Source organism: Thamnophis elegans, chromosome 5 (assembly GCF_009769535.1).
Source record: "Thamnophis elegans isolate rThaEle1 chromosome 5, rThaEle1.pri, whole genome shotgun sequence".
In the NCBI taxonomy this organism is placed as follows: domain Eukaryota; kingdom Metazoa; phylum Chordata; class Lepidosauria; order Squamata; family Colubridae; genus Thamnophis; species Thamnophis elegans.
This window is the reverse complement of record NC_045545.1, coordinates 34,221,918-34,234,797: the sequence shown is the minus strand read 5'-3', so window position 1 is coordinate 34,234,797 and position 12,880 is coordinate 34,221,918. Positions and strand designations below refer to the sequence as shown.

The 12,880-nt window shown below is 38.7% G+C and overlaps 1 protein-coding gene across 1 annotated transcript in view; it reads right to left on the bottom strand.

Moving 5' to 3' along the window:
• EPS15 (epidermal growth factor receptor pathway substrate 15) overlaps positions 1-11,414 on the bottom strand; it is a 68,462-nt gene extending 57,048 nt beyond the window's left edge. The window contains 2 exon segments of the mRNA XM_032217212.1: positions 374-415; positions 10,512-11,414. Coding sequence (XP_032073103.1) covers positions 374-415; positions 10,512-10,538 — 69 coding nt within the window. The 5' untranslated portion in view covers positions 10,539-11,414.
• Positions 11,415-12,880: the final 1,466 nt, after the last annotated feature.

The window sequence follows — 12,880 nt, the reverse complement described above, 5'->3', positions numbered from 1 at the left end:
TATAGACCTACACATTTCTACACATTATACTCACTGTAATTAAATGCTTACACTGTTTCATTTAAATGGCATAATTCTCAAAGCAATAGATCTTTCTTGCATATTTATCCCAAAAAAATCTCTTTAGGCATGGGGGCATAAAGTACCATTAGTACTGATAAACTTTGTATACAAACAAATCTTTTCAGCAATGATAATGCTTTAATTGGTGCTAAGATATAAAATTAACTTTTAGCATACTTAAAATGCTTATTTTACTCTGTAAACTACAAAAGTGGTTCATTTTAGTCTATTTAAGAAATTTAACCATAACAAACAAATGAGAAATTATTTTATTTTAAATTAAAAGCAAAGAAAACAAGCTCACACTTACCTGACGATAATATTTTTCATATACCGGATTTGCACTTGACAGCTAACAAGAAATAATAACAACATATTATTGATCAATTTTCCAAATGGCTTAATTTTAAAAATATAATAGATTAGTGCATTTTGATAAACATTCAGAAACTACAGATATGAGTATTTGCATAGAATTAATTTAACTACAAAGTCAAAATTGTAAAAGATTCCCTTTTAAATAAAACAAGTACTGTAAGATACAATAAAATATTATGAATAGCCTGAGCCTATGACATAGAACTGCTTATGGATGAAAGAGTTTTCTGCTAAATTTTGTGTTTAAGGTTTGACAAGTTGTTCTGAATCACAAATCCAGTAGGGTATTAATGTAAAATATATGAATCTTTACTTAAGATACTAATTATTTATTCCTTTTTTTCTATTTCATTGCAGAATAGTAAGTTTCAGCCCACACATTTTCAAAATCATAGTATTATTATTAATATTAATATTTACATCATGTACTAATCCCAATCACTTTTAGTGTTCAATTGATACAGTTTACAGTAGAAAAACTTTACAAGGCAATACGTCATGTAAAATCATGACAGTTACACATCATGAGACAAGAATTCTTAATTGGCTATGGCACAACAAAATGTTACAACAACTCAACTCTTCTATTTATTAGTGAATTACTGTGATCTCTTGGTTTTCTATCTCTTACAGGCACTTTTTGCACATGCTTCACTTCATAGTCAGTTTGAACAAAAGAAACACCACTCACAAAAAGGTAATACTCATGCAGGGGTATGTTCACTGTTATACATGGAGTCCTTATTGGCTCTATTATTGTTTATCCCTTTATCTATCTGCATTTAGTTCAGTAGATGACCTTGGATTCTAACATACCTCTCTCAAGCTTAAGCATGTCCTATGTGGTTGTATAAACCTCAGTCACTATCTCCCTTATCCATCTTCATTCCCGTCCAAAACCCACAATTACTGTAGCCTAACTCCATAGACGATTTGCTCCAGACATCTAATCATCTGGTTGCTTCTTCTTTCCATTGTTTTCTAGTGCTATGATAGCCTTTTAAAGATGCAATGGTCAGAGCTATACACAAAAAATATAATCTCATCACAAATTTGTGTAAGGACATTTTTGTATCAGCAGTTCTACTTTCAATCATTTTCAAACTAAACATTTATTTAAAGCTATACTTTTGCATAGGAAACATATGCTCTTTCACATCCTGTACTTTAACATTCATTTTAACACCCCTAAGTCTCTTCAGTCCGCAGATATACAAAGAATAAGACTTCAGAAAAACTAACAAATTTCTGTCTATTTGAATTATATGCCTTGGGATACACTTCTCTTTTGAAACTTTAGATTCAAAAATGTTTCTTTTTTAAATGAAAAATGTTTGCTTAAAATTTCTCCTAATCGGGACATAAAGGCTAGAAAATGCTGTAGATAGCTGTCACTTATAACTGTTTAACACCCAAAGTTATGACAGTGCTGAAAAATAACTTTACAACTGATCCTTGCAGTTACAACTTTCACAGCATCCCTGTGGTCATGTGATCAAGATTCAGGAACCAGCAGGCATTTACAATCATACAAGCATCCCATAGTCACATTATCATCATTTGCTCCCTTCACAGTTGGCTTCTGACAAGCAGAGTCAAGGAGAAGCTGGCAGTAAAATCACAAGTTGTGATCATGTGAGGTCTGGCTTAACAACCATGTCACTTAGTGATGGAGTTGCCATTTCCAATTAGGGTTGTTAAGCAAGGACTATTTTCAAACACTAAACAGCTGTTGTTAGTTAGATGTTGATGGACATTTCAGATATTTTGTACCAGATATTTTCAAAACATTTGAGTTCCAACAATTCAACAGCTACCATTCTTGACTCTTTAGAACAGGGATCTCAAACTCAAATAATCATAAATGCCATGTTAAAACTAGTTCATTTGTCGAAAGGCTGCACTATCAAAGTTTTTTTATACTTTGATACATAAGTTGGTTATCTTCAATAATTAAATTTTAATCGGCAATTTGTGGGCCTCCAGAAATTACTAAACTGCAACTTACGACAGTCTCGGCCAATCTGACGAAGAATGAGAGATGCTGGGCACTGTGGTTCTGTGCCCTTAAAAGAACTATAAGAATACAGACCAACTTTTGAAGTGGTTCTCTGTAGAGTTCTCCAAGGAAGAAACTTTCTATACTGTATATATTCACACATCATCACTCAGCATCTCAGTCAACTCCTAAACCTTTTGCCCTAAAGGCAAAACTAGAACCAATGCAAGATTTCTCTTCAAGTGCACTTCCAACAGAGACTTCAATTGCAGTGCTGCAGCTCATTCCTTCTGTCTTAGTTCCATAAAAGTACCTTCCATAAAAACATGACAACCATGACCTGGATGCCTGAGAATCTTTACAGACTTCCGTAAAAACACTCTGAAACTGGAGAATGCAACCTGGTGGATTTCCAGTTTACTTCTGTTTCTTCTTAGGAATTACAAGTCTTATGACTTGCAAGTATACTCCTGCTTGATTTACAACCTCCAGCCAGAGTGCTATTTACATTATTGTGTGGAACTAAACCAGGGGTCTGCAACCTTAAACACTCAAAGAGCCATTTGGACCCATTTCCCACAGAAAACACCAGGAGCCACAAAACCTGGGTGGCTCGATGTCACTCATTCCCACCCAGTCACATGACTCACCTACCCACACCTACCCAGGTTTTGTGGCTCCTAGTGTTTTCTTTTCTGTGGGGAAACAGGTATCTGTGTGTCTGTGTGTCTCTCTCTCTTTCTCCCTGTCTCTTTCTCTGTCTGTCTCTTTCATCTCTTTCATCTTTCTCCCCCCCCTTGTCTCTCTCATATCTCATCCTTCTCTCTCTCATCTCTTTTTCCCTGTCTCTTCTCCCTTTCTTTTTCCTCTCCCTCTGTCTCTCTCTTTCTGTCTCTCTCTCATGTCTTTTTCTCTGTCTCTTTCATCTCTCTCTCCTTCGTGTGTGTGTCTGTGTGTGTGTGTGTTCTCTCTTGAACCATTTCCAAAAACAGATAAGGGTTGGATTTTTTTTTCTAATGTTATTCATTCTTCTTTGGGTGCTTTTTACCATATGATTTAAATCAAAAGTCATTTCAGATTCCCAGATAAATAAAGCTCTTTCGTCCCCCTGCTGTAGCTCCGTCGGCTGAACCCACCACTGGTTGGCCCTGCCCCTGCCCCTCCCCTCCCAGTCACTCCTCACTGGGCCTGAGAAGCTCTCTGCCCTAAGACACTAGCCTGGCTGCAGCAGATGCTCCACATCGTAATGGGCTCCAGGAGGAAGAGGGGTTGCTGTTGCCCGCATTGTGAAGCATACTAAGTTTAACTGTGCTGTGAGAGCAGCCGGGCCGAGCCAGTGTCTTCCTGAGCAACTGAGGTATGTGGAGCACCAACAAGGGCTGGAAGAAGCGCCCGCAAGATGGGGCACAGGGGTGCTTTGCTCCCACTCTGGAATATGGAGTGAGTGTCCATCCCCCCACTATCACCTTTACGTTCTCAGGGCAGCCGAGGAGTTACTGGGAGGGGCAGGGCGAGGGGCAGGGCCAGTCAATGGTGGGTTCAGCCGACAGGGAGCCACAGCAGGGGGATGAAACAGCCTCATGCAGCTCTGGAGGTGTGGGTTGCCGACACCTGAACTAACAAAAGCTCTGTGAACCAGCATGCAATTCATTCTTGCCTGTTTGTAGCTATAGCCTTGAATGAACTACCTTGTGCTGGGACAAAGTTCCACCTTAGCAGCTTTGTCACAGCTTCACCTTCTTCCATCTATGGTGAGTTGAAAACTGCCAACATTGCTTTGTTTTTTTTTTGTTTTTTTTTTTGCAGCAGTTAGGCTACAGGGAGCAGCTGCAGGTCCCCCCCCCCCCCAGTGAATAGAGTTTAGTGGCAGGAAGATAGACCCAGAGAAAAGGAAGAGGTCCCTATCCATATTTGGTTTCTCTGTCCATCTGCTATTCTCCATAAAATTTCCAAGCCTTTTTAGAAGTAATGATTGTAAATGAAGTGCTGGAAGCAAGCAAGTAGATTGGGTGTTGCCCCAGAACCTTATCAGACCACCAGAAAAATCTTCAGTTCCTTTCATGTTGGCTCAAGAACCCCAGCTACACAGAATTGTCCAATTACAATTATCTCTTATTTTGTTCTTCACTGTTATTACTAAGTATTATGCCCCACTGACTTGATGGACAATCTGGAGAATGAAGAGCAGGAAGCTGCTGTGGCTAGGAGGATCTTTGCACAGCTTTGTATTGCGTGCCAGTTGCATTCTTTCCTTAATCATGAGGCTCTATTCAGTTATTCATACACTAGTCACCTCCAAATCGAGTACTGTAATGTCCCAAACATGGGGCAATCCTTGAACAAAATCCAGAAATTCCTCTTGGTACAAAATGTGGTGGTGTGAGCAGTTATAGGTATCCCTAGAAGAGCATATTATGCCTCTGCTCCATGAGTTGCATAGGTTACCAGTTCGCTTCTAGGTTCAAGGTGCTGTTTTTCACCTTTAAAGACTTATGTGGCAGTCCCCACTGCCTGGAACGGGCTTAAAATGGGGCACCTGGAGATGGCCATAGGCGGTGGCGATCCCCAGAGCCTGGAACAGCTGATCAGCAATATTCCCGGAGGCTGATCCAACCACCAATCAGCTGCTCATGCTAAATCAGGATGTGCTGAAGCTGACTGGGCTGTTTGCAGGAGGTAAATTGCTGTGAGGCAGAAGCCAAGGATGGGTGGGGCTTCAGCAACATTTACTCTATAACACACACAGACATTTCCACCCACTTTTGGGGTGGGGGTATGCGTCTTATAGACCAAAAAATACAGTAATTTGAATACAGTAGGTCATGCCTCTACTACAGCTTTCCTAATGTCTTTATGTTGGTTCATAGAAGAATATTACCAGCATTTCCCTACTGCACTCCTGTAAAATTTCTTGAATCTGCTAGTTTTTCATAATTCTGTTGGTTCTAGAGATTTACTATGCCTCCTCTGAGTTATGATTGTAGTACATCTATTTCTGATTTAATAATGACTTGCTCTTCTTACAAATTATATTTCCATGTTCTTGCTGTCAGCCTCTATTATAATCACTTATAACTGGAATACTGAATACAGCAAAAAGTTATGCAAACTTATAACTGAAGATTATCCTGATTAATAACTTAAAATGAAGCAATTTTAGAAGAAACTATATTTTTATATGTGGTATAGCCACTTTAACTAGGGTTTGTTTGCAGATAATACATTAGGTCAGCCAAAATAGTAATAGTTTTGGCAATATGTTTTTACATTGAGAGCACTTTTGGGAATTATGAATTAAAATTGGAAAGTGATAAAGATCTGGGTATTAAAATGATTTACAAACCACCGAGGAAGTATGCTATGAAGTTTATTAGAAAAAAAACCATCACCAAAAGGAAGGGAAAACAAGGAGGGAAATTTTAGGCTAGCTAATGCAATTTCAAAAAAGCTGGTTCAGCAAATTAGGATCTCTGTTACCACAAAGCTATCTCAATACTTCTTTCTTTTTAAAACATCAGTGTACAAGATCTAGGTCATTCAGTCCTTATTTTGTTACAAGTTTTCTAAAATTATATAAAAGAATGTTAGCAGAGTTGATCTTCCTTTGCAATGATTTTCTGCATAAAGTGTTGATATATGATGTACTTCAGAAAGCATGTTTGTATTCTTTTGTAAGCCACCAGCTTCAACCAACTCTTAGCAGTTTACCTCATAAATCATACAATCAATACAATGAAATAAGCACAATAATATAATAAAAAACAGGCACGTAACAGAAACTCACAGTGCTACAAAGATTAGTTTTCAAGGTTTCTTAAATAAAAGGAACATTAACTATAACTTGAACCTGTTCCATATAACTGTTCCATAAGATGGGGGCATATTAAAGAAAAATATTGCCTTTGAGATCCTATACTTCTCACCTCATAAGCCTGGAGTAGTCTAACCTGACCATCAGGGGACAGGTGAGAAGTCAGTCTTGAAAGTACTAGAAACCAAAGGATGCAAAGCTTTACAAGCTGAAATTAGCATTGAACATGGCCCTTGGAAGCCTATTGGCAAGTAATTAAATGATTGCAATGGTGGTGTACCTCTCCCTTGGAGAATGATTAAGTGCATGTTATTTGTCTGAACAAAATGTCACTAATTCTAAACACAGTTCTTTACCTCAAACAGACGCTAATTTCTTGTAGGTCAAGGAGCCCCACCAGATTTTGAGCAGCATTATCAGGGGTCAAAATCTCAAAATTGATGCAAGCACCTTCTCTTCTTTTTCCCAAACGTTTTGATTTTTAGTTACTCTTCTCAAGCTTTATTTTTTCACATTTTATTTTAGTGGCAGCTTTTTGCTACTTACAATATCCCTTCTCTTAAAATGTATCCTTGTAGTAAAATTATTGCATGTTACATATTTAACTTGTATTGTTATTAATATCCAATACAACAAACTTATGAAACTGGATTGCTAATTAAGTTAGTATGGGATCGAATGAAACAAAGTTTTTATTTTTTGAAAGACTGTAGCGAATGGTCATTTATTTCAATTTCTTCAAAAACAGAAATTATTGCAGAAAATACATATTAAAAGAGATCTTCTTTACCTGCAGTAATAATTCTGCTCTCACATAGCTTATTTATGTAAACCAATTTTTAATAAGACATTACTAAGAGTGATGACTTATCATGCTCCCAGCAGAACTAAAGGTAAGAATTAAATTAATGACATTTGCAATTTGGTTAACTAAGAGTTTCAATCGACAGCCCTCTGCAACATTCCTTTCTTGATACTTCAAGGGAACCTAAGAGTAGACAACATTCACTGTAAATCTGAATCTATTGAATATATTGCTCTGAAAATACAACCACCAGTAATATTTAACTGATAACCAATTTTCTAAAGTTTCTAATTTTGAAACTGATTTCCAAGTCTTTAGACCATGTATAATGCTGTTATACCTGATTTTCTCTTGTTCTAATGTATTTATGCTTCACTTGCTTGATGGGCAATTACAAAATTGCAGTACAAAATCGAGAAGAGTTTTAAAAATATTTGCCTGTTTTCTATTACTTTTAGTTTTGTATCACTGCAATATAGGCAATGAACAAACGAAACATATTGTGAAATGCTAAAGCATATATCAAGTTTCGGCATTTCATGTTAAATATGTCATTGGAAAACAAAGTAATCTAATAATTCTTGACTTGTGATTTTTACAACTACAATTTTTCTTTCAAGGGAATTTTCCCAATTCAATTAAAAACACATATTTTTTTCATCTGCCAGGGCTTATTAATGAGAATAATAGATTACACATCACAATAATATTGTAAAAAGGGTAATGTGGAAATAAATAATAAGAGAGAAATCAATATATACAGCCAAATGTAACAAAGGCTGCTTTGATCTGAAGGATGAACCTCTAACCAATGGATACAGTGAACTTAGGTGAAATTGGGCCATAGTAGAAGCAAACTTGTTTTCAGGGTAAAGAGTATACTTTCAGGGTAAAGAGTTTTACTGGAGTTAGATGTTTATTTTCACCTTAGTGAGTTTCAAAAGTAAATAAAGTTCCCAAATTGTGACATTCATATCCACACCCAATAAAGTTTAAGCACATAGCTATTTTGGTTGTATTAAACTATTGGTATACCCTAGCTCAGTTGCACAGCTTTATCAGTCTTTTTACTGAATACTGTTTCAATTCACATTCTATTTCCTTAAGACTTTCTGCTTTGAAGAGAATCATAGTTTAAAGATTTTCTGGTTATAATTAGTGCAAAAAAAATTTCACTTTCAAAACGGAATTATGTCAAATATATACAATATGTTAGGTAAATAGGTACTTGACTACTTGTGACTCAGTATGCTTGTGTCTGGTTCCGCATTTTGCGTGAACCTGGGAGTTAGGTTACTTCTGTAAACCAAAATTCACTTAACCATGAATTTGAATTGCAGTTGCTTTAAATTGCAATACCTGGGAACTGACTATTGCGGTTCTTTAGGTCTTCATATCACATTTAAACTTATATAAGCTGTTAAACATGGGGAGAGGGAGATGTAAGATGGTAGCCCACATGACACTATTTTTTGCAGCTGTATTTTTATACTAGCTTCACTTCTGTTCGTATATTCATTCCCTAATTTCATTCCCATTTCATCAACACGGTAAAAGCTCCTTTGAGTTAAAATCCTGGTGACAGCATCTGTGCAGTTTTCTTCAATTCAATTGGATCTGATTCTTCAACACAGCCTGGGCAAATCCCTGCAGTTTTCTTGGCAAACATTTTCAGAAATGGTTTGCTATTGCCTCCTCCCTAGAGCTAAGAGAAAGTAACAAGCCTCAATAATCTAACTGGCTTTGTGCCTAAGGCCAGACTAGAACCTGTTTCCCAGTTTTAGCTTGATGCATGTCAGGGGTCTCCAAACTTGGCAGCTTTCACTTATGGACTTCAACTCCCAGAATTCCCCAGACAGACATGGGAATTCTGGGAGTTGAAATCTACAAGTCTTAAAACTGCCAAGTTTTGGGACCCCTGTACTACATACACCCAATTGGCTCTCAAGTTAGAGTAGCAGTTTCACATTTCATTTGATTGCTCCGTGTGCTAGCACCTAATGATAAACACCGAGGACATGTTTCAAATAAACAATTCACCTAACATCTAACTTATGTGATCTTATATAAACTGCCTTGATTGCTTAAACCCACAGTAAGAGGATGGAGGTGTAAATCTGATATATGCTGAAGACTCCAAGAACTACAGATTCATGCAGTAACTAAGAACTTTTAGATCTCCCCTTCTAAAAGTTAAGTGTTCATATATCAGCCACTCTGAAATGCATGATTCATTTCTATGCATATAAAGTAAGAATTCATATTCCTACTTTATATGCATATAAAATAGGAACACAATTAGGAACACAATTTGGAATTTTCCCTCAGTTGTTCTATATTACCCAGTAGCATCTAGAATGATTATAGTCAAAGTAATAATTTTTTAAAAATAGTGTTTGTTCTTACTTGCCATTAGTTACAGAATCCTTGAAAAATAGGCTACTGTCCTCCAATTACAATTAGGAAGCCAAGTTTCCCCTTCCATTAATTTATTATTTAACATACCTCTTTTGTTTATGAGATGCTTTCTGAGCAATACATCTTAACATTTTTCAACCCCAGAAATCATACCAAAAGCCCAAGTGGAATAGAAATACATGGGCCTAAACGTGGGTGTGTCTCTCCAAAGAAACTGAAGGGCTTGATAAGAACAGATCAGAAACTGAAAAGCAGTCCCATGGACTATGGAAGAAATACAGCAATATCCAGTTGTCAGAAATGCTATTCCCAGCACTGGAAAGACTCCGAAACTGCAACCATTGAACTACCCATTAAAAAAAATCACCCAGAGACAGCACACGAGATACGGTTAACACCCAATACAGTATCGACGCCGGAAAGGAAAAGAGAAACGAACGCCCGCTTAGGAATTGCAGAGAGGATTCCCTCTCCAGCCCTTTAAAGGAGCCGAGGTTTTGAAAAGCGCTTTCTGGAAGGTTGGCTTCACTTCAAGCAGCCGGAGAGGACGGGCCTGAAAAGGGGAGGGGGGTGCAGAGGCGCGTCCACACGACACCGTCGAAGAGGGCGCTTCGTTCAGTTCTCCGACTACAAGCCGAGTTAGGTGAGGGAAGAGATAAGGAAGGCGAACGAGGGAAGAAGAAACGACGAGGGGCGAGGTAGCGGGGGCGCGGGGACCAGAGCGGGAAAGATGCAATTAACGCTCGGGGGTGGGGGAGCAAGACAAACGTGCGAACGGGAAAAGAGCCGGCCGGAAGCCCCCCACGAGCAGCCCGGATAGGGAGACGCGAAGGTGGAAAGAGCTCGGGAGGGGGAAGCAGCGGACGACGACGGACGTTGCAAGGCGGCGATTCTGCGCCAGCGCTTGGGAGGCGAGACCCCCGCTGCTCCTCGCGAGAGGAGGCCAGCTCAGCCCCTGCCTTGCCCGCCTTCTCTTCTTCTGCTGCTTCCCCCCTCGCGCATCGCAGCGCCTTTTTCCTCGCCAGGAAGCCCCCTACCTGGGTCAGGGAGAAATGAGTGGCCATGCTGCTTCCATCATGCACCGCCCGAGCCGAAGGAGAAGCCCACCCGAAGACGCCCACGGCGAGGCCCCGGCCGCCCGACCAAAGCGCTTGCCAGGCTCAGCCCTCGTTCGCTCCAACTTCAGCAACTTCCCTGAGCTGAGCCCGGCGTGGCCCCGCCCCTCTCGTTACGCGACAAATCCCGGAGAGTCGGATTTTCCCCGAAAGTCCGTCTGGATCGGAGCCAACTGCTCCGTCCCTGAATCGGCCTTAAGAACGTTATTAACGCGACGTGTTTCTCCCGGCCCGGATTCTTCGGAACGGCTCCAGTTAGAGCGGCAAACCGTAAATACGTGGCCTGGGTTCAGAGGATGGGGTGGACTGAAATTGGTTTTCGTTGGGCGAGTTAGGATAAACTCAAGAGGACCCGAGAGACTCTAGGCGTGTTTATTCAGGATAAATCCCATAGCATGCGATGGGATTCTCAAGCCAAGTAAATACGGAAAGGATAGTCCCTTTAGTATCCAAACCATTTCCTGGCAACTAAAAGAATATTAAACTGGCCTGTGATCCTTAGGGCCATTCTTTTCAAACTATTTTAGGGCATTTGTGAATTATGCTTCTGTTGTGGCTGACAGAAAGTCCTTTGTCCATCTTCACCATAATAAGCACAGTGCGGATCTATGCGTATATATGCAAAAGTAAATTTAGCTTCAGGAGGCTGATCTTCACCCTTCTTGAATAGTAAATCTGTGCATTGTTTTTTTTTTTTAAGTGAAGGCCTGCAGAAGCAATTTAAAATAATGGACTTGAGAAAAAGAGTGCTCAGAGATGTTCAGAATGGTGTTAGATTCCCTCAGATGTGTCCCTGTTTTTTAAGCTCTGAATTATGGAGAGTATGATTTCTGTAAATAGGTAATATACTACAAATTACTCAGTTCCTCCTGAGGAGTTCCCTTAAAATAAATGGAAATTGCAAAAGCAACCAGACACACAACTTTTATTTATTTGTAAATATATTTGCTGCCTATCTTGTCGTGGAGTTACTCAACTATGTACAAAAGAGTGTACAAGCTTACTTATTTACCTATAAAATTTTCAATTACTATAGCTTCAAAAATTACATAAGTATTATGACAAAAATAAATCTAGCCCAAATATTGAATAATGAGGGCAATAGACAGCCAGATTAATGTTATGATATTTTAGTCAGCATAAGGAGTTGAGATTTGGCTTTTTTATAGTCTTCCAAACAGTTTCTTATGCACTAGTTTTATTTTTCCTATTAAAAACCAATGTTTTATTGAACAGATTAATAATGACTAATGCCTTTTAGTCAATTGATCTATTCTAAGCATTCATGGCTTAGACTAATGTGCAAATCCAACTATTCAATGAACCATGATTAAGCAAGTAATAATTAACAATGTTGGAATCCAATTATATAGGTAGTCCTTGCTTAACAATGGTAATTAAGACATGAATTTCTATTGCTAAGCAATATTGTTGTGAAGAGCAATGTCATGTGACCACGATGGTTAGCAACATCAGTTATGGCAATCCCCAGTTACTGTCATTAAATAAATCATTGCAGGTGTTAAGTGAGAACCTCACATGAACACAGATTTTGACTTCTTGCTGGCTTCCCTATTGACTTTGCTTGGAGGAAGCTGGTAGGGAAGGTTGGAAATTGTGATTATGTGACTACAGCATAATGTGATTGTCAGAAATCTGGATCACTTGTCAAGTGCCTGGATCATGATCACATGACCCCAGGCACTGCTGGAACTTTGAGGACTAATTGGAAGTACAACTCATTAAGCGCTGAAAACAAGTTTGAGCAGTGTTGAACAAATGTCCATTAAACAATGTCCATTAACAAGGACTGCCTATATTATAAAGAAGAGTTATATTAAACTATCCATGACTGTGTACATAAGTTATAGTGGTGCCTTGAATGAGTCTTTAATAAAATGCCATAAGTCTCTGATTGATATGTCCTGCAGAAGCTCTGTGTTGAGCAGGACTGAGAAGTTAAAATAATTCTAGAATACAATGGCATACCACCGTGTAATTTTACTAAGAAAACTAAACAGATGCAAGTTGAACTTCAGTTAGAAGTTGAACTCGACTTGAGGGCACCCTTTCTAATTATATAATGGAGTTGGTAGTAATGGACTTTCTTATTGAACTAATGGTTTTTCAGTATGACACCAAAAGGAGATCCTTTCATCATTGCTCACTGAGAAGCATCAAGGTGGTTATTATAATGAACTATAAGTAGCATATGCTCTGTTTGGGATAATGAGAAAGACGGGATAGAGTACAATCAATCTGGACTAACCATTGAATTGGATGATTTTTCT